General features: G+C 44.8%; 1 protein-coding gene across 2 annotated transcripts; it reads right to left on the reverse strand.

The window, feature by feature from the left end:
* Positions 1–28: 28 nt before the first annotated feature.
* Positions 29–20,643, reverse strand: p4ha1a (prolyl 4-hydroxylase, alpha polypeptide I a). 2 transcript variants are annotated; one of them, XM_029764432.1, is made up of 15 exons: positions 20,517–20,643; positions 18,524–18,630; positions 16,307–16,403; positions 15,605–15,756; positions 15,188–15,325; positions 10,193–10,441; positions 9,863–10,074; positions 7,823–7,999; positions 5,674–5,744; positions 4,051–4,150; positions 3,041–3,094; positions 2,790–2,855; positions 2,515–2,583; positions 2,279–2,375; positions 29–2,065 (listed from the first exon to the last, which is right to left on the reverse strand). In XM_029764432.1, the coding sequence occupies exons 2-15, from the start codon at positions 18,606–18,608 to the stop codon at positions 1,995–1,997; spliced, it is 1,638 nt and encodes a 545-aa protein (XP_029620292.1). In that variant the 5' UTR covers positions 18,609–18,630; positions 20,517–20,643; the 3' UTR covers positions 29–1,994. The 2 variants fall into 2 exon arrangements, with proteins under 2 accessions (XP_029620292.1, XP_029620291.1); XM_029764431.1 differs by lacking the exon at positions 5,674–5,744 and adding an exon at positions 6,478–6,548 and having other exon boundaries at positions 20,517–20,642.
* Positions 20,644–22,470: the final 1,827 nt, after the last annotated feature.

The following is a 22,470-nucleotide window of genomic DNA, read 5'->3' on the forward strand; positions in this document are numbered from 1 at the left end:
ATGTAAAACACTGACTCACTCCAGACAATTCTTTACTTAACGTAGTATTTATTTCTGTAGAAAACATTAATTTCACATGTACAACACATATCCCCACACAATTCAAAATAAAAAGAAGGCCTGCATCTGGGAGGATATACATGTAACCATGTTGCTTCTGTCCCTCTCCTTGCCCCCCAACCCGGGCTCGAACCAGGGACCCTCTGAACAAATCAGCAACTGCCTCTCATGAGGTATCGTTATTCCCAGGGTCAGCATAGGCTTAAACTGTGGAGTGGAGGAACCAGGTTTGGAGTGATACACGGAAGAAATATTTCTTAGCATCATATTTCATTCAGTCATTTTAGGGATGAAATCCTATTATCATGAAACATCAGTTGATCAGGTACGAGCTTTGCTTCGGTAACATAGAACGGGGGCAGTCAGCACTTATAGGCGCACCTGCATTTAGGTGACTGTATTTCACCAAGGCAGAGAGAGGAGTGGGAGACACAGGAGGAACAGAGCGCGTTGAGAGAGACAGAGCGCGGGGGGGGGGGGGGGGGAGAGGCAGAAAAACTAAGAGACATCGTGTACCTTTGGCTTTAAAAGTCAGTGTTTATCTGTGCAGTAGATGCAGTAGTGTTTGTCGTGGAGTGAATGACCTCAGGGCTGAAATGGCCCCGCGGCAGACATGGGCTTGGTAGAGAAGAGGGGTGTAAGGGGGAGAGAAGGAAAAGAGGGAGGGGGGGGGGCTGGCACAGCTCCTCTGTCAATATATCACAGTGAATCAGTGATAATCACTTGTCATAAGCACTGTTCAGAGACCTTCCTTTAGTCCGATAGTAACCCAGACCCTGTGCATAGTGCACTATATAAAATTCGATCAACATGGTAAAGAACGGTTTCTGAGAACGGTCACATTATAACAAGTCTTTGCAGTTACATTGGTGATCCCCTGCCTTAACGCATCAGGTTGCACCACATTGTTTCATACGCGTACACAACTAGAACGGCCAATATTTAGAGCCTTGGCCTAATGACTAACCCTGATTGTCATAGTGCAACCAACCAATAAACCTCCATCCTTCTAGCCCCGTGTATGCCCTGCGGGTCAGGCCAAGATGGGTCAAGTGGCTTAAATCCCACCTTGATTACAGGGCCAAAAAGGAGGCTTGATATAATGCGGGGGTCATCTGATTCTAACCTGTTGATAGAGAGGGAGAGGAGGGGAAGGGAAAGGGGGACATCGTGGGAGAGTCTGACAGTGCCTTTATGACTGGTCTCGTCCCTCTGTGTGCTGGGTCACAGTGGGTGAGGAGAGGATTGGAGTGATGGAAAAGAGAAGTGCACATGAAAATATGTCACGTGTAGGAAGTTGAAAGGGAGAAGCAGCTGTGTTGATTGCTCTAGTTCAGTGTTTTCCCAACTCCGGTCCTCCGAACAGTACACCGTTTCGTTGGCGTTCAGGACAAACACACCTCATTCAACTTATCAAGGGCTTGATGATGAGTTGACAAGTTGAATCAGTTGTGCTTGTCTGGGGTCTACAATACAAATGTGCACTGTTGAGGTATTCAAGGACCAGAGTTGGGAAACGCTGAACTAGTTAATTGAGTATCTTGTCGATAGTATCAACATAAAAGTCCATGTTAAGGGTGAGAGTTAAATAAAAGTTCCCCAGGTTTTAAGACAGCTGTGCAGTCTGAGTGTGCAAAACCCATCAACAGAGAAGGCACAGACTGGGACTGGTGAACCCCACACACACACACACACACGCATACATACACACCTCAGATAAAAATAAAATGTGACAGATCACATGAGCAGCCAGAGCCTCAGACAACAACTGAGTGAACGCTGAGTTTGGAGAGAAGGAAGGAGAAGAAGAGGGTGGAGAGGTCAGAGGGCACTTCACCCCCCAGCGTCCACAGAGCCGAGAGTCAGGTGGGTCCAGGAGGAGGGATTGGAAGAGGAAGACGAGGATTAGGAGGAAGGTGTTTTATTCCTTGTGATCAGTCAGACTCGTCCAGAGTGCAACGTCTTCTGAACTCTTGGCCTCGCTCGTGAATCCACTTGTTAGACACTGGAGAGAGAAGATGAAAACTAAGCCAGGTGGACATATAAACACAGACATAAAAAAACATGACATAGGAAAAAGGACCCACTGCTAACTGCTGCAGCAAACAGTTCGCCGACCGGACACAAGGTTATTTCTGCCCTCAGGCAGACCTGAAGTTCTCAGGGTGTAGGTAATATGGCAGTGTTAAAGGATGTAATGAGAGACAGGTTGGCTCACCCCACTTGTTGCCCACTAGGACGGGGCAAGCTGCGTGCCGCGTGCTGTAGTCACCCTCCCCGCTGGGAAACAGGTTATACCAGAACACCGCACTTCCCTGAAAACAACAGTTTACATATACACACACTAAAGACACCGTTCCTGATTTAGCGTTCAAATATCATCAAAGGAAAGAAGTCCTTCGCACACTTAACAGGAAAAGAATGCGACGTGAACGCCACAGTTGCACGTTTCACCTTTTTGGGCCACACTGCAGCTCCCACATCTGTAAAGACAGTGGCGCCCCCTGATGGCACGTCACTCATCTGCAACAAAGAAGAGAGCGTCCTCAAGCAATCGGTCATACGTACCACTCTAATAGGAGAGATTTTTCCAGTTCAACGTAACTAAACCCCATTGCTGTTTAATGGAATCTTGGAAATTAGATTGATTTACACATGGGTAAATGGAAGATCGAAAGACCTGAAATAGTGAATTGCTTAATGGAGATGTATAAAGCAGAGATACTAACGTAAATTAGCCAGGTGGCGATGCGGTTCCCAGTGCCCAGCTCTTTAAACGCATCTGGTTCATCTTTCTGCAAAGACAGGGAACATACACAAAGGGTCTAAGGTTAAATAACGCTCAAGGCAAAACCCCCACCCAGATATGAACCCACTAACAGCAGTAGACAAGTGTGCCAGCCATCAACAGTCACCCACTGACTCTCGGTCATGCACGTCATATTTCCCCGACCAGAATAGAAAGAGAAGCCTTGTTTACCCGCCCAAAGTCAAAGTGGGGCTCGTATTGCCCGCCCACGCCGTAATTTGCCACCTGGGGAGAGAGGAAAAGAGGATAAACAGTGACAGATGCTGTGTTGTCATTAGAGACACTCGCCTACAGTACTGTAGAATGACCTTTCCGTCCGGTTTACCTTCACAGTACAAACACTAGTCTTTCATTGGCTCTTCCTATGTAGCAAACAGCAGTAAAGTTCATTCCTCATCAATCAATCAAATGTATTTATAAAGCCCTTTTTTACATCAGTAGATGTCACAAAGTGCTATACAGAAAACTGGCCTAAATCCCCAAACAGCAAGCACTGCAAATGTAGTCACTGCATGGAATACATTTTTCACCCTGTTGCTATAATAGACATATACACTGAACATACCAAACATTAGGACCTCCCCCCTTTTGCCCTCAGAACAGCCTCAATTCGTCTGGGCATGTTGTCGAAAGCGTCGCACACAGATGCTGGCCCATATTGACTCCAATCCTTCCCACAGTTGTGTCAAGTTGTCTGGATGTCCTTTGGGTGGTGGACCATTCTTGATACACATGGGAAACTGTTGAGTGCAAAAAACCCAGCAGCGTCACAGTTCTTGACACAAACCGGTGCGCCTGGCACCTACTACCATACCCTGTTCAAAGGCACTTAAAATCTTTTGTCTTGCATATTCACCCTCTGAATGACACACATACACAATCCATGTCTCAATTGTCTCAAGACACAAAATTCCTTCTTTAACCTGCCTCCTCCCCTCCATCTACACTGATTAAAGTGGATTTAACAAGTGACACACAGTACATAGGGGATTCATATCTTTCACCTGGATTCACCTGACCAGCCGACGTCATGGAAAGAGCAGGTGTTCTTAATGTTTCGTATACTCAGTGTATGTTGACATCATTGGTTGCTAAACTAATCTATAGGTGTACTGTGAGAGTATCTACTCCTGCCAGTCCTACCAAACTCCCTCAGCCAACCGGATCTTCTGTCGTGTTACCTGCAGCTCCTCCGCTGTCTTGACATTCAGACCGGTGATATCCTCAATGCGCTGGTTTATCTTGTCCACTACTGGATCCTCATAGGCGGTTAGCCACGCACTGTGATGACAGACGGAGAGTTTCTGAGTCGGAAAATACACCTTGATTCATGATCAATTGCAGCCAGGCAGCTGACTAATGTTATTACAGATGAGCATGGGCTGCATGCGTTAGTACTGTATGCTAGAAGGGTGTAGGAGAAGGAAACAGGCTGGTTGGGACAGAATGCTTCAAGGGAACCCCAATATTTATCCACAAGTCTCAAAGGAAAAAGTGTTTCTTTTTTTTCTCCTTTTGATATGCTTCTATTTGAAGAATCCCCTTAGTTAATGAGAACTTGAACTGTTTCTCACCAAGGAAGACGGGGCAGAGTAACCATTTGGGGTTATTCATTTAACAACAGACCCCAGTCCTTCTGTCCCTCTACGTAAAAGATCTATAAACTGGATTAGAAAGGTATGGGAGTAACAGAAGATGCTGTTAAGTATCCAGCAGGCAGCAGAGTAGACTGGGCAGACTAAGATCTCATCCTTCCATTGGATAGGAGCCACACCTCACTCGGCCCCCTCGAGGGGGTCGAACCACGCCGAGTCAGACAAAGCCCCAGTCTCAGGCCTTGTGTTTACACACACCATCATTTAACGGGAGTGCCTGTGTGTGTCCTATGTGCATCCAGCTAATTAGCGTAGCCTGCGCATGTTATATAGATGAATAAGACATGCCTTGAAGTGGCTCAATCTAGTCATACATACTGAAGTAGAAATGTGTGTGTGTGTGTGTGTGTGTGTTGAATTATTCTGGGCTATTTTTGAAGTGCTGTTATTAGGAGAGTACGGCCAGAATTCTGTCTCAAATCCTCAAATATAAATGTGCCATCAGCTGCTATATCGGCTGTACCGTTACAAATATGTTTTCTGTATCAGAGTGGTTAATTAAACCATTTATCTAACAAAAATACTAAATATATACAGCCTAACTAAGAACCCGGATAACTAATGGCCCTAAGATAATTCATTAAAACGTTGCATGTTTCATGAGCAAAACGCTTCATGTATTTAACTCATTTAGGTGAATGGGCTCAAAGGTCATAATGAAACTATAATCTGGGGTACCAGACTTGAGGAAAAGAACGGGGTCACCACCATGTTTCCATTTGCTCATCTCAGCTCAATCTATCTGCACCAGGGGGCGCTCTATAACCGCTCCACATTAAACAGGCTTGAAGGGAGCCAAGAGGCCAGCAGCCGCCTTCCTGTAAGAGGAATTCCAAGTTTGACTTCCACCCACACGCTGAAATAACATTCTGTAAGATACACCAGAGCCTGCACCAAGATAACCGAAAAAGTCCTTGTGTTTTCAAAGAAAAAGAGCAGATAAAACTACCTTGGCTTGTCATGCTGATAATGTCAATCATCTGATGGGCTGGAGAGGAGAGGAAGGGATCTGATTGTATAGGTCAGGGGGAGGGAGGGAGGTGTATCCGTAAGCAAAGGTCCACAAAGGGGTGAGGGGGAGGGATGAGCAGCGTGAAAGGGCAGACAGGGCCTCATGCAGGCCCCTCCCCTTCACCTTTGACCCCTTACCTCTTGGAGACTCTGTAATGGGCCGTGGTGAGTTTCCCTGTTTGAGGGTCATGCACGGTGGCGCGCCTTAGCTAGCTCCCGGACGGTTCACATTATAGTCACAGATCACAGGACAGACACACAGAGAGGAAGAGGAGAGCCAGAGAAATAGAAAGAGAGAGAGAGAGAGAGAGAGAGAGAGAGAGACGGTCACTGAATGATCAAGCAACTGTATGAGAGTCAGACTGATGCCAGGCCAGGGCAACCGAACCATGCTGTCTAAAACCATTGCAGCAAACGACTTGCTGAGCTTGCACTCAGGTAATGGCTAGTAATGGCCACTGTCAAACTTAATTGAGAGGCTACAAAAAGAAGATGAGATATTAGACTGCCCCTGTCGCACCCCGACTACTGTTAACGGAGTCAGATAACAAGCAGATACTTGACTCCTCTTCCACCCTCTTGTTATGATCAAAGCAGTGGCAGGACGTCTTGGCAAGAGCACGGGCCCAGAATTATACCTTCTTCAAAATCAACCTACCTTCCAATATACCCTAAATATCTACATTTCACAAAAAGTGACTTGTCCAGGCAATAACAGCACAAGTTCCCCAAACATACAAACGATCAATTTACACTAGTCATTGTGTACAATCAGTTATAATCATTCTACGCTTAAGTCGTAGAGTTCACGACTAGCTGTTGTGCTTTTGCCAAGGTTCCTGCCCGAAGCGGAGGGGATGCGGGGTGCAGAGGGGTTTGGTGTACAGACAGAGGCACGGTTTGGGTTGCAGTGTTGTGCCCATCCCTGCCTGCTGGTCTTACCTCTTGCTGATGCGATAGTGGGCGGTCTCCAGCACACCAGTAATGGGGTTGGAGATGGTGGCCCGGCGCAGCTGTGGAGCCAACAGCCAACCGGCCGAGAGGACACGGGTTACAGGGACAATCCCTGTTACACACTGGCTGGCTGCTGGACCCACATACACTACTAGGCTACATTACGTCTGTGCTGTGTGTCCCTGCTGGGTTCCCTTACCCTCTCCAAGAGCTGAACCACAGCTTGAGTTATGGATATCGATCATTGACATCAATACACGATTTATGCGAAAGTCAGATCTGTGTTGATACGAAGCTATGATTTGGTTATGATCGTTTGAGGTGATGTTCATTGCCTAGTCAAAGCTCAGTTAGAACTAAAATGGAGTTATCAAATACTACTGTATGAGCCAAACAAGTGGGATGTTGCTCTTATCCAGCCAGTGTGTAACAAATAAACAAACACACACATTGTACACAGTCAGGTCCTCAGGCAGAGTGGGCATCCCCAGTGTTCTTATGGCAGCAATGGAACTTGCATATTACACACATTTTAACCAGTGGAAGCTGGTGAGAGGAGCTATAGTAGGACGGGCTCATTGTAAAGGCTGGAATAAAACAAATGGGACCGTATCCAACACATCAAACATATGGAAACCACGTTTGACTCCGTTCCATTTATTCCATCCAGTGCTGGAAAAAATACCCAATTTTCATACTAAAGGTAAAAATACCTTCATAGAAAATGACTCAAGTGAAAGCGAAAGTCACCCAGTAAAATGCTACTTGAGTAAATATACTTCAGTTTCAAAAGTAAATGTAATTACTAAAATATACTTAAGTATCAAAAGTACAAATTATTTCATATTCCTTATATAAAGCAAACAAGACTGCATCATTTTTTTTTAAATGACTTTTTTTTACGGGTAGCCAGGGGAACTCTCCAACGGAGGCAGTAGGGATGTTATCTTGATAGGTGTGTGAATTAGGCCATTTTCCTTAGGAATGTAGTAAAGTAAAAGTAATCAAAAATATAAATAGTAAAGTACAGATACCAAAAAAAATATTTAAATAGTACTTTTGTTTTTACTTAAGTACTTTACACCACTGATTCCATCTCAGCCACAACAATGAGCCTGTCCTCCTATAGCACCCCCCACCAGCCTCCACTGATTTTAACGCCTACCACACTTAGGGTCGCAAAATCCCGGAGACTTTCCCCAAAACTCTCCTCCAAATGGGAATTCTGGAAAACCTTGGAATTTTTGGGGAAAACTGGAAAAATTACTGGAATTTCGCAACCCTTACCACACCCCAGACCTTGCCTTCCCCTGAGGGTGGACCGTGAACTCACCCTGGGTTTGGCCAGCTCTTTGACCTTCTCGATCTCGCTGTTGGAGAGGACGTCGTGGTAACGGATGATGCGTGGGCGGTCCCACTCGTCCTCCTGCTTGACGGGACCCAGCACGTACAGGGGGTGGCGGTTGTTGTCAGAGTAACGGCAGAACATACGACTCTGACGCCGCGGGGTCTGAGATGGGGGGAAGGAGAGAGAGACCATTATCATATATTAATCACGGAGGGTCACCCGAGGTCACAAACTTGCAGATCATTTGCTATGGTATCTGACCTAAACATTACGGGACATATATGGGACATTCTCACAGTTCTGGCCATTGCTATAGCTACTGGCTTAGAACCCATCAAGGCACGGTTCAGCGAGTGCACACACACACACACCCCCACACACACTTGTTCATCCAGGCTTCCGCCTCGTTGCCAAACATAATGACTAGAGTAAACAGATCCATCTATGGACAGACAGACAGGCAGAAGCAGAGCCAGGGGGAGAAGTAGGGAGCGGTGTATGCAGGAGAGAAGACATAGAGAATCATTAAGGAGATTCACGCAGCAGAGAAAAGTGTGCCAAAAGATTCCTATAGTCCTGCCAAACATCGAACTGGTCTCTCTCGGATGAGCATAGGGCTTAGGAAATGCCCATCTATACTGAACAAAAAATATAAATGTAACATGGAACAATTTCAAGGATTTTACTGAGTTACAGTTCATATCAGGAAATCAGTCAATTTAAATAAATAAATTAGACTAATCTGTGGATTTCACATGACTGGGAATAGAGATTTGCATCGGTTGGTCACAGATACCTTAAAAAAAAGGTAGGGGCGTGGACCAGAAAAAGTCAGTCTCTGGTGTGACCACCATTTGCCTCATGCAGTGCGACACATCTCCTTCGCACAGAGTTGATCAGGCTGTTGAACTGTGGAATGCTGTCCCACTCCTCTTCAATGGCTGTGCGAAGTTGATGGATATTGGCGGGAAATGGAACACGCTGCCGTACTTGTCGATCCAGAGCATCCCAAACATGCTCAACGGGTGACATATCAGGTGAGTATGCAAGCCATGGAAGAACTGGGACAGGAATTGTCTACAGATCCTTGCAACATGGGGCTGTGCATTATCATGCTGAAACATGAGGTGACGGCAGTGGATGATTGGCACGACATTCATCCGCTGCCGTTAGGATCGAGTCACGGTATCTCTGTGCATTCAAATTGACATCGATAAAATGCAATTGTGATCGTTGTCCGTAGCTTATGCCTGCCCATACCATAACCCCACCGCCACCATGGGGCACTCTGTTCACACCGTTGACAACCACACAACGCCATACACGTGGTCTGCGGTTGTGAGGCCGGATGGACATAGTTCCAAATTCTTTAAAACGACGTTGGAGAAATGAACATTTAATTCTCTGGCAACAGCTCTGGTGGACATTCCTCCAGTCAGCATGCCAATCGCATGCTCCCTCACTTGAGACGTGTGGCATTGTGGCACATTGTAAAGTGGCCTTTTATTGTCCATAAGGTGCAGCTGCATAATGATCATGCTGTTTAATCAGCTTCGTGATATGCCACACCTGTCAGGTGGATGGATTATCTTGGCAAAGGAGAAATGCTCACTAACAGATGAAAAACACATTTGAACGCACAATTTGAGAGAAATAAGCTTTTTGTGCGTATGGAACATTCCTGGGATCTTTTATTTCAGCTCATGAAACACTTTACATTTATATTTTTGTTCAGTGTAATTACATGATCAATATAAAGCCTTTCAAGACGAGTAGGACTTAAGCCATTTAAACATCAAAATACATAGCCATTAGAAGTTCTGCATGCAGAGTGTGTGTGTTAGTACCAGTGGAGGCTGGTGAGGGGAGGATGGCTCATAGTAATGGCTGGAAAGAAATTAATGGAATAGTATCAAACACATGGAAGCCATGTGTCTGATATCTTTCCATTTATTCTATTCCAGCTACTACTAGGAGTCTGTCCTCCGATTTAAAGTGCCACCAGTGGTCAGTACAGCCTCTCACCATCTTGATGCCCTCGCCGCGACACAGCTGTTCGTACTTCCTCCTCTCAGGCAGGTAGTCTGCAGGTCTGCCCTTCTTCTCAGACGCCTCCCGCTTCTCCCTCTCTCTTTTCTCCTTCTCCTTCAGGCCCTCCTCTGCCTCCACCTTCTTCTGCTTGGCCAGCTGGTACTCAAAGTACTTCAGGTTGCCATTGGCTCGCTGGTGGGCAGAGTCTGAGGAACACAGCAGACACATTTACGACTGAAGATGAGAATCTACTCAGTATTGTCCTGTGCATTACAATGAAGACATGAAACGCATATGAAACACATATCACAAATATCCACTCACCCAATTTCAGCAGTCTCTTGGTGTAGTCCAGGGCCCTCTCTAGCTCCCCCTGCTGGTAGATGGAGTAGCTGAGGTAGTCCAGAATGGTCACCATGTCCACGGTGGACTCCTCTCCCCCGTCCAGCTGTTTCAGGGCCTGCTCCATCCACAGCTCCGTGTGGTAGTAGTCTGCATCAGAGTAGGCGATTTTCCCCAGCTCAAAGCAGTCCTCCACCGTCATAGGGCTCATAGTGACATCCGTATTGGTTCCTGTGTGTAGACGTGAGTGAGTGACACACACGCATCAGACACACACATAGACTCATATCATCACCATAAAAATTCCATCTCGGCAGCATTTGCATACAGTGCATTTCCATGGCATTACATGGGATTTCAAGACTTCATGTGGACTAAATGGGGCTTTCCACTGCATGTTGTGAGCCCTGTGCAGGGTTTCCCTCCGTAACAGAAGCAGGAGCAGCAATCACTGAAGCTATAACAGAACCTCCGCCGGCAACACGCCCACGGCTAATCCACTCCTGGTATGCAGCTCCCTCCACATGCCTTTCCCTGCCTGCCCCTCACCCCCCTCACCAGGAAATTCCCTCATGGAGATGTTATGTGTTTCCAGCCAGTAGGTGCCTAAATGACTATTGCCTCATAGCACTCACATCTATAGCCATGAAATGCTTTGAAAGGCTGGTCATGGCTCACTTCAACACCATCATCCCAGACACCTTAGACCCACTCCAATTCGCATACCGCCCCAACAGATCCACAGATAGTGCAATAGAGATTGCGCTCCACACTGCCCTGACTCACCTGGACAAAAGGAATACCCAAGGTAAGAATGCTGTTCATTGACTACTCCTCGCATTTAACACCATAGTCCCCTCCAAGCTCATCACCAAGCTCAGGTGACACCTCCCTGGACACTCCCTCTGCAACTGGATCCTGAACTTCCTGAGGGCCGCCCCCAGGTGGCGAGGGTGGTCAACAACACATCCCCATGCTGACCATCACTGCCTCATTGCCTGCATCCGCTATGGGTCCGCGGTCAAACGACCACCCCTCATCACTGTCAAACGCTCCCTAAAACACTTCTGTGAGCAGGCCTTTCTAATCAACCTGGCCCGGGTATCCTGGAAGGATATTGACCTCATTCCGTCAGTAGAGGATGCCTGGTTGCTCTTCAAAAGTGCTTTCCTCTCCATCTTAAATAAGCATGCCCCTTTCAAAAAATGTAGAACTAAGAACAGGTATAGCCCTTGGTTCACTCCAGACCTGACTGCCCTCGACCAACACAAAAACATCCTGTGGCGGACTGCACTAGCATCGAATAGTCCCCGCGATGCGATATGCAACTTTTCAGGGAAGTCAGGAACCAATACACGCAGTCAGTCAGGAAAGCAAAGACTAGCTTTTTCAAACAGAAATTTGCATCCTGTAGCTCTAACTCCAAAAAGTTCTGGAACACTGTAAAGTCCATGAAGAATAAGAGCACCTCCTCCCAGCTGCCCACTGCACCGAGGCTAGGTAACACTGTCACCACCGATAAATCCACAATAATCGAGAATTTCAATAAGCATCTCTCTACGGCTGGCCATGCTTTCCGCCTGGCTACCCCAACCCCGGCCAACAGCTCCGCAGCAGCTACTTGCCCAAGCCTCCCCAGCTTCTCCTTCACCCAAATCCAGATAGCAGACATCCTGAAAGAGCTGCAAAACCTGGACCCGTACAAATCAGCTGGGCTAGACAATCTGGACCCTCTCTTTCTAAAATTATCCACCACCATTGTTGCAACCCCTATTACCAGCCTGTTCAACCTCTCTTTCGTATCTTCCGAGATCCCTAAAGATTGGAAAGCTGCCGCGGTCATCCCCTGACACTCTAGACCCAAACTATTATGGACCGATATCCATCCTGCCCTGCCTTTCTAAAGCCAAGTCAACAAACAGATCACTGACCATTTCGAATACCACCGTACCTTCTCCGCTGTGCAATCCGGTTTCCGAGCTGGTCACGGGTGCACCTCGACCACGCTCAAGGTACTAAACAATATCATAACCGCCATCGATAAAAGACAGTACTGTGCAGCCGTCTTCATCGACCTGGCCAAGGCTTTCGACTCTGTCAATCACCGTATTCTTATTGGTAGACTCAATAGTCTTGGTTTCTCAAATGACTGCCTCACCTGGTTCACCAACTACTTCTCAGACAGAGTTCAGTGTGTCAAATCGGAGGGCCAGTTGTCCAGACCTCTGGCAGTCTCTATGGGGGTACCACAATTCTTGAGGTTCAATTCTTGAGCCGACTCTTTTCTCTGTATATTTCAACGATGTCGCTCTTGCTGCGGGTGATTCCTTGATCCACCTCTACGCAGACGACACCATTCTGTATGCATCTGCCCCCTCCTTGGACACTGTGTTAACTAACGAGCTTCAGTGCCATACAACACTCCCCCGTGGTCTCCAACTGCTCTTAAACGCTAGTGAAACTAAATGCATGCTTTTCAACCGTTCGCTGCCCACACCCGCCTGCCCGACTAGCATCACTACTATGGACGGTTCTAACTTAGAATATGTGGCCAACTACAAATAGCTAGGTGTCTGGCTAGACTGTAAACTCTACTTCCAGACTCATATTAAACATCTCCAACACAAAATTAAATCTAGAGTTGGCTTCCTATTTCGCAACAAAGCCTCCTTCACTCACGCCGCCAAAAATACCCTCGTAAAACTGACTATCCTACCGATCCTCGACTTCGGCGATGTAATTTACAAAATAGCTTCCAATACTCTACTCAGCAAACTGGATGCAGTCTATCACAGTGCCATCCGTTTTGTTACCAAAGCCCCTTATAACACCCACCACTGCGACCTGTATGCTCTAGTCGGCTGGCCCTCGCTACATATTCATCGCCAGGCCACTGGCTCCAGGTCATCTATAAGTCGATGCTAGGTAAAGCTCCACCTTATCTCAGCTCAATAGTCACGATAACAACACCCACCCGTAGCACATGCTCTAGCAGGTATATTTCACTGGCCATCCCCAAAGCCAACACATCCTTTGGCTGCCTTTCCTTCCAGTTCTCTGCTGCCAATGAATGGAACGAATTGCAAAAAAAAAAGAAAAAAAAAGAACAATAGACATTTTAAAAAATTAAAAAAATAAAAGAGTCGCTGAAGCTGGAGACTTATATTTCCCTCACTAACTTTAAACATCAACTATCTGAGCAGCTCACCGATCACTGCAGCTGTACATAGCCCATCTGTAAATAGTCCACCCAATCTACCTACATCATCCCCATATATATTTATTTACTTTTCTGCTCTTTTGCACACCAGTATTTCTACTTGCACATCATCATCATCTGCTCATCTATCACTCCAGTGTTCATTTGCTAAATTGTAACTACTTCGCTACTATGGCCTATTTATTGCCTTACCTCCTCACACCATTTGCACACACTGTATATTGACTTTCTTTTTTTCTATTGTGTTATTGACTGTACGCTTGTTTATTCCATGTGTAACTCTGGGTTGTTGTTTGTGTCGCACTGCTTTGCTTTATCTTGGCCAGGTCGCAGTTGTAAATGAGAACTTGTTCTCAACTAGCTTACCTGGTTAAATAAAGGTGAAAAAATATATATATAAATAATCAACACGTGGGTCCCTCAGGGGTGTGTGCTTAGTCCCTTCCTGAACTCAGTGTTCACCCACGAATGTGTGGCCTAACACAACTCCAACATCATCATCAAGTTTGCCGACCCGCCGGTGGTAGGTCTGATCACCAACGACGGTGAGGCAGCCTGCTAGAGCTTGGAGCTTGCAACGCCAGGGTTGTGGGTTCGATTCCCACAGAGGACCAGTACGAGAGAAAAAAGTATGAAATGTATGCAATCACTACTGTGAGTCGCTCTGGATTAGAGGGTCTGCTAAATGACTAACATATAAATGTATAGGGAGGTGGTCAGAGACCTGGCAGTGTGGTGCCAGCACAACAACCTCTCCCTCAACGTCAGCAAGACAAAGGAGCTGATCGTGGACAACATGAAATGGAGGGGCGAGCACACCCCATCCACATTGACAGGGCTGTAGTGGAGCAGGTCGAGAGCTTCAAGTTCCTCGGTGTCCACATCACTAAGGAATTAACATGGTCTACACACACACACCCTAACAGTTGTGAAGAGGGCACGACAGCACCTGTTCCTCCTCAGGAAGCTGAAAAGATTAGGCATGGGCCCTCAGATCCTCAAAACGTTCTACAGCTGCACCATTGAGAGCATCTTGTCTGGCTGCATCACCACAAGGTACGGCAACTGCAAGGCACACGACACTACAGAGCGTGGTTAGTATGGCCGAGTACATCACTGGGGCCGAGCTCCCTGCCATCCAGGACCTCTATTCCAGGAGGTGTCAGAGGAAGGCCCAACGAATTGTCAAAGACTCCAACCACCCAAGCCATAGACTGTTCACTCTACTGCCGCACGGCAAGTCTGGAACCAACAGGACCATGAACAGCTTCTACCCCCAAGCCATAAGACTGCTAACCAAGACTGCTAAATAGCTAATCAAATGGCTACCTGGAATATCCGCACTAACCCTTTTTTTTGCACTAACTCTCTTGTACCGACTATGCACACACACTCACATATACTTACACTGATACCCCAACACACACTACATACGCCCACACATACATACTGACGCCACACACACACTTTCACACACGCTGCTGCTACTGTCTATTATCTATCATGTTGCCTAGTCACTTTACCCTTACCTATATGTACCTGGTACCCCCTGTAGATAACCATGTTATTTTTACTCCTTAAATCACTGTGTATTTATTCCTCGTGTCCCTATTTCTATTTGATCACTAAATCTGCATTGCTGGAAAAGGACCCATAAGTAAGTATTTCACTGTTAATCTATACCTGTTGTTCACAAAGCATGTGACGCATAGATTTAAAGCCCCTAGCCTCTACCTCCCTGCCCCATCACCCCTCACCAGGCAGCTCTCCCGTGGAGATGGTTTGCGTGTCCAGTCGGTAGGTGTCCTGCAGCCTCATCAGGGCCTTGGCTGCCCCCGTCTGGTCATCATCATTGGGGAAGTACTGTCTCTGGATGGTCAGGTTAGAGATGAACCCTGGAGTATGGGAAGAAAAGATTGTTATGAAGCTCAATTCTATCATACGAGATCTTCCCTCAAGGTGGTACAGATGCTAAAAGATGCTTGGAGAACAATCTTGTTCCTCTCTGAGTGGAAAAATACCCTGTTCCATCACTTTAGTGAAAAAAAATGCTACTGATTAAAAAAATTAAAAAATAAAATTGTCAGTTAGCAATAATTTGGAAGGATGAATTTTTATGTGGAAATTGCGCATGTATACAGTCGTTATAATAGAGGCCCATGAGTAACCCTGACCATCAGACATGTCCTTGAGGACCAGGCTCTCCAGCTCTCCCCACTCTGTGTTGAGTCTCTTCATCAGCTTGAAGGCGTTGACCGGGTGGCCCAGGAAGCCCTCTGGGTCCTGAGTGGCCGTGGCCGACAACACATCCAGCTTCTGAGCCCACCTGGACACGTCGCGGAAAGGGGAAACACATTCAGTATACGGCTCCTTGAAGCAAACAGTGATTCCTTGTCTGATGCATTTCTACATATGACACACATACATCAACATCGTATTCATGTACTCCCTCTACAGACAAACATGCACGCACGCCTGTCCCTCAGCACCATTGAAAGGCAATAGATAAAGAGATCAGTTGCCTCATGTCCTGGACTTGACACACCCGGTTGGTTCATTGACGGTGTCTCTTTATAGTAACACAATAAGCGGAGAGGAAAACTAGGTGTCTTGTTAGCCGGGTCCATTGTAAGTGATATGACACCCTCAGCAATATGATACCCACCGAGGGTGTTGTTGTACAGGTGACATTGTGAAGAAGGATATGGAAAATGATTCTCTTTGATAGTATTTATACCATTGTGTGTATGCCTTGTGGGAGAGAGCAAGTACGAGGGAGTAGCTATCTGGGCATTTGAGAGTGAGTGACAAAGATAGCGAGATAGGGCTAGAGAGATAAAGCGACTGGGGGGGGGGGGGGGGGTCTCTCCTCTCACTTTTTGACTTGCTCCAGCTTGCTCTCCTCTGCCCTGATGTAATCCTTCAGAGAGGTGACCAGGTCCTTTTCTGTGTACAGCAGATCTGTCATCTGACCTGGGGAACACAGTGAAACACGGGGTCAAAGGTTGTATAAATGTTGAATACATAGAAGAGCTATACATGTTTGTAATGCTTATATCTGTGATAAACACATTTCTCCCCCTAGGGTTAAGGTTTGTGACCAAGACAGGATGGTAGTGATTAAGGTAATTTCCATGTAAAAAGACCCATGAGCCCCAACGAGAAGATTATAGGAGCATATCAAACTGGGTGTCCATTAAAAGCTAAGAGTCTATATTTTTGTGGAATTAAGGCATGTATACATTTTTCAACCATTTTCATTGAAAGAGGCGTGTTAGAAAACATCTTCCACAAAAAGTCTTCAGAGGTATTATAAACACGTCAAAACACAGTAACGTTGTAGTGAAGACCCCTGGCAACTAATATCAACACTTCTATTAAGCGTTGGAGATATGTTTCTGCATTCTGTAAGTTTAAGAAATTGCCTTGTGCCTTGAAATTCCATTACCAAAAACCCACATCTTTATATTGTATAATTTCCCTCCCTCATGAGGAGGGAGGATAATGAAAGTTCACAGAAGTAACAAGTAAAGGCAGACCTATCAATGAGTTATAGTGTTTATACTGATATCAATTTTGTTAATTAATGAAGTATTCATTTAATTATAATTTAGTTCATATTAATTAAGGGCTGCCTAGTGGCGCAGCAGTCTAAGGCACTGCATCTCAGTGCTAAAGGCGTCACTACAGACCCTGGTTCGATTCCTGGCTGTATCACAACCGGACGTGATTGGGAGTCCCATAGGGCGGCGCACAATTGGCCCAGCGTCGTCCGACTTAGGGTTTGGCCGGGGTAGGCCGTCATTGTAAATAAGAATTTGTTCTTAACTGACTTGCCTAGTTAAATAAATAAAAACAATAAAGTGATTAACACTCGAAATTCAGATCCCAAATCAGTAACTGAATTTCTGATATTGAATTGGCTACAATGGGAAATCATTCGTCACAAACCACATTTGGGTTCACAAGTTTGTACAGCACAGAACAGTAGAGTACAGTAAAGAAAAGTAGAGTATAGTTCAGTACAGTGCACACCAGCATTGAGTACACTATAATGCACTGTGTTGTACTGTAATGAACTATATTCTACTTTACTGTACAGTACTCTGCTGAGCTCTACTGTGCTGTAATTTGATGTCCAAACCTGTGAAACGTAGACATGGTTCAGATTTGGTCCAGTTCGGACCAACCAAATTTGGTCTTGTTTGATGGCAGAGCTCATTAAAATAATAGCCAGTGTGTAGAATAATATACAAATATGCAAAGTAGGATATTGCATATTTATACCTTTGTGTACCCATTTAGGATACATCACCATGAAGAGAATGGCACTCATTACCATAATAATGCATTTCTGTGCAGTACAGGTCAGGGACCCATGATGCAATTCTGTTACTGGGTGTAAAACCACTTCACTCACAGTAGTTCAATAACCAAAACAGATTATTTTAAAAAGTCTGTGTGTCATGTCCTAGATGACACCACATTCTTTCTGCAGACATCGTTAAATCTTAATTCGGAGCAGATCGTTTTTGGAAAGCGTGGACACATAAAAAACAGAGGGAGATTTTACTGTGCAGATTTTGCATCTGCACAGTTCTTCCAGTAAATGTGTTTTTATTTTAAACGTTTAGTGTAAATTCGAGAGCTTGTAAGGTTCTATCTGCAAAAAGATGAGATAATTGGCCTTAAAGTCCCGAACTCTCATTGGTTTGAATGGTGTCATCAATTTTTTATCTTGTATTCTTTTAAACTTAACATGAATTGGGGGTATTTAGAGTACTATATCGGTAGAGAACATTGAACAGAACAAGGCTGTGTCAATAACTACATTTTGACAACAATTCAGATGGAACCTTATAGTCTCATGCTCTCCGATTGTTATAAGTAGTCCATGTGCAAAGAGCTATATGGTTTGGTAAACTTTGAAATCAATGGGTTTTGTTTGGCATACACTTTAAGTGAAAAAAAAATACAAAATAAATAAATATCGACGTCTCCGCGCAATTACATGAACGTGGAATTGCCCTAAACCTACTGAATAAAGGGGTCTATAAAGGATTGCTCATGGAAAATAGGAGGGGGATATTTACCGATGGAGGTGAAGAAATCTTTGTCAGCGGAGGATGTGTAGAAGAGACAAGTCAACAACACACACCAGACACCCCTCGGCGCCATCTTTGCACCGCTGCACAGGGGTCTGTAAGAGACAGGTAGACAAGTTGTTAGTCTGTTACATATCATATTAATAGCTGTGAGATGGAAGGGCACTTGCATGTCTCAGCATGCTAACTGGCTGAGCCAGTGCCTACACTGGGAGATGGTGTTGCCAGGCTTCACTGCATGCACCCAGTGAATATGTAACCAATGCCAGCTCATGCCCCCGGCGTGACCCACTCTGGTCCTTTCACCGCTCCCAGAAGGCCTTAGTTCTTTACACAATTACTACCGTGTAACTCGTGTTGCTCCTAAAAAAAAACACTTCGTAGACTCAAAGCAAGGATTTTCAATTACTTTTAGTCTATGAAAAAATGTGTTTTCATTATACAGTGTCTATCTATAAAAAAACACAGACTTGATACTCAGTTGTTGAGTCACACAGTGACCACTTGAGACAAAGAGGACAGTACTCAGTTTGACCAGAGGGCATTTGAGGCTTTTAGGATGATGGAGTACACATGCCGGCCAGTGCAAGCAGCAACTGCATCCCAAGGAGCGCAAGGAGCAGAGGGGGGTCAAGGTGGGAGGGTAAGGCTTGATTTCCCACACACTACACCACACCAGCCTTTTGGGAAGCCCAAGTATTTACGACGGGCAATCAAATACCCGGGAGAGAGCACAAGTTCACACAAAAGGCTGGAGTGCAGTAGGTACAGTACAGTAAATAAACGGGCCAATGGGCTTAATTTCCTTTCACGTTGGTCTGGATTTGATTTCTGATAGGTACATCTAAACAGAGGCCCGGGACAGATGACCCATCACTCATCCCTGTCTACGGAAAATGTAAAGTAGGTCTTATCACCAAATGGTCTGGAATGTGGGAGATGTGACTCTACAAGACTACCAACAGCAGGGCTACTTGGTTAAGAAAACTCGTGAGGACACGCAGAGGTGATGCGTCTGTACTCTGCTTTGTTCACTAAAACAGTTTAGAATCGTTCAATAACACAAGCTGACAGCCATGTTGTATACCAGCTGTCTTAACTGGTTGAAGAAAACTAATCCTGACGTATTCCAGCAGATGACTGGGAATGTTCGAGTCAATGAGTCATAAACTGGACGTATAGCCAGCCTGGGGTTGGAGAGGTTCAGGCTAGGGAGGGACATTCGGGGAGAGGAGACTGCCACGTTCATGCCCCTCCCCCATAGCTGGGATTTTGGGAGCTCCCTATCAAAAATAGATTTCCTAGAAGCCCTACCGCTAATAACTAGAGTCTGACTGCAAATGAAAGATTGGTATATAAAAAGGGAAGCTACATTTGCTCGAGTTTCATTTTCCACATCTGGTATTTTTTATTATTCTGGCCCTGCAGTAGCTGACTAAACTCAATGAACTTCCTTGACAATGGAGAGGAGTTCGGTCAGCTAACTTAACCCTGCAGCTATGTTTCTGAACGGTCTGCACGTAGGCACCTCTTCTCTTGAAATAGCAACATGTGTGCAATAACGTAGCAACCAATTGTTTCCAGCAACATGTTACTGTTACGTGTAGAATGGAGGGGGAAAAAAACACATTGGAGATAGAAACATCGAGCTTAACTACGTTTTACTGCAGGTGCGACACAAAACTTTTTGATACCTTCACATTATTGTTGCTACTGTCCAGCAGGGCAAATCAAAACCAAGCCAGATATCAACACAGTATCAATAGCAAAAATCTAACTACTGAGACTGACAAACATTTATTTCTTCCAATGTGTTATTTCATAAAGGAATGCAGCGGACCAAAACGAATAGCTGTTTAGCCATTAAGTCCAGAGTGACTGAAGAAATGTCCAGACGTTTCCCCCAATAAATACTACAGTGAGTGATATCATACAGAGGACGCATCATGCAATAATTAAGAACAATGACATATTTTTGTACCTTTTTCGGCCCAGCACTGCGTTCGGAAGGAGGTTAAATCCCCACGTCAATTGACACCGCTGTTTTCTCCAAATCCTCGGTATTTGAACTGACCTGCGGTGAGCTGGTAGGTTTACGTACCAGTATTTTTTTTTTAAAACCTTCCCTTTTCTCTTCAGTGACATTTTACAGGATGGTAAATGTCGCCACCTGGCGGCTGAATTTAAACAATGAGTGAAATACAGTCGTGCTGTTTAATTAAATGTACTGTAACTCAAAACTACTCCACTCTGTCTTCGTATTTACGGAGTATTATGGCCAAGCAAAAAGAAACAAAATAACAGCGATGAGCGGTGGTTCTTGGATAAAAACATTTTTTACTTGGAGAGTACTTAAAAAAAAGTGGTACAATTTCGAGTATAAGCAATATTTCGAGAATTAAGTCAAACTAAAATGGTGAATAAAGTGTCAATATTTAGAGAATAATATCTACATTTAATTTCGACAATAAATATAAAAAAATAAATAAAGTAGACATTTTCACAATAGTCGTAGTTACATTTCAAGATTAAAATGTGTATTTTTTATTAACCCTTGTGTGGTGTTCATGTTTTTGTTATTCACCCAATGTTCGCGGATCTGATGGATCCACAACATTGGGTTTTTAAAACAATACAGCCATAACAATTTACGTAAAAATACTTAAATGTTGACTTGTATCAATTACAAGCAATATAGACAGCATGCATGGTTAATATTTGACATTTACCTCTGCTAGGTCACATTTTTCAATAAAAGCACCATTCGTTTTTTTGGGGGGTAAAAATCAATTATAATCAAGACATGGGTGGAATAAATCATGTTTATCTTGTAGAAATATAAATGAAACAAGGTTTTCATCACTATTGATGTTTATTGCTTTGAACTGAACAGATTGGAAGGACACATTTTACATACAGTATTTTATGGCAATGATAAATGAGCCTCATTGAACACAAATTAAGGCCGGTCTACACACCACGTGAGGGACAGAGTTTTACTGTGTGTGTGTTGCAAATGTATTCCTTGCACTTGATGCATGTGTAATGTGTCTTCCTGTCCTTCTTGGGTCCACACACATCACAGCAGTTCTTCTTGTTGCTACCAGCTGCAATCTAGAATGATGAAAACACTTAGTTCAGGGATTTTACTAACATCTCACTCACTTACTCACATATATAGTTACAGCAGGCCAAGGTAGGAGAGTCAGACACACACACATGCAACAACATCACTCACACTTATTTCCGGTATTGGAGTTGAATCTGTGGATTCCCCATTGGATCTGAAAAGACCAGCAAGGATAAGAACTTCAAAGTATGCATGTAAATGAGTTTGGTCCATCTCCTTCCATCTCTCTCCAAAAACACACCTTCCCTCCAAATTAGTGCAGATCAGAATGATTTTCTGGATGGTGTCAGGGATGAACAGTTCAAAGGAAGACTTTATGTCCTGCACATCCATATTTCTCCTCCTGCAGGCTGCTGATGAGCTGGTTGCTGACGGGCTGGTCCTGGGGCTGGCTGAGGTTCAATCTCATCCTCTTCTTCCAACTCACTGTCAGACTCCGAATTGACAGAGACAGGATCCTCATATTCTGAAAATTCTTTCAAAGTGGAAGACGCCTTCCGTTATTTTTGCCATACTGATTGATTGTGGTAAGGAGCCACACATGCAATGCTATTTATTTGTTGTGTCCCTCCCCCAATTTACACCTGGCTGGGGTAGAGTGAGGGAAAATACAGATTTTTTTTTTTTTTTACAATGTATCAAAATAATGTATTGTAATGACATTGTGCAGGTTCCCGCAAGACATTGTGTAATTTCACACCCTACAAAAGAGTAAAGTGGGAGAAAAAAGTGGGAGACAGGCAGGGAGATGGACAGGTTCTTGGTGCCATGTTGAAAACAGCAGGCCCAGGGAGGAGGAAGACAG

This window comes from Salmo trutta, chromosome 10 (genome assembly GCF_901001165.1).
Source record: "Salmo trutta chromosome 10, fSalTru1.1, whole genome shotgun sequence".
NCBI classification, from domain to species: Eukaryota; Metazoa; Chordata; class Actinopteri; order Salmoniformes; family Salmonidae; genus Salmo; species Salmo trutta.

Bases quoted from the DNA above. Each gene is read 5' to 3' on its own strand.
- p4ha1a (XM_029764432.1), bottom strand. From the start codon at position 18,608: ATGGCGCCGAGGGGTGTCTGGTGTGTGTTGTTGACTTGTCTCTTCTAC. The intron at 4,151-5,673 runs GTAAGGGGTCAA...CTGTCATCACAG, and splicing joins CATTACAGAGTCTCCAAGAG to TGCGTGGCTAACCGCCTATG. The intron at 2,856-3,040 runs GTAAACAAGGCT...CTGTCTTTGCAG, and splicing joins CCCACTTTGACTTTGGGCGG to AAAGATGAACCAGATGCGTT.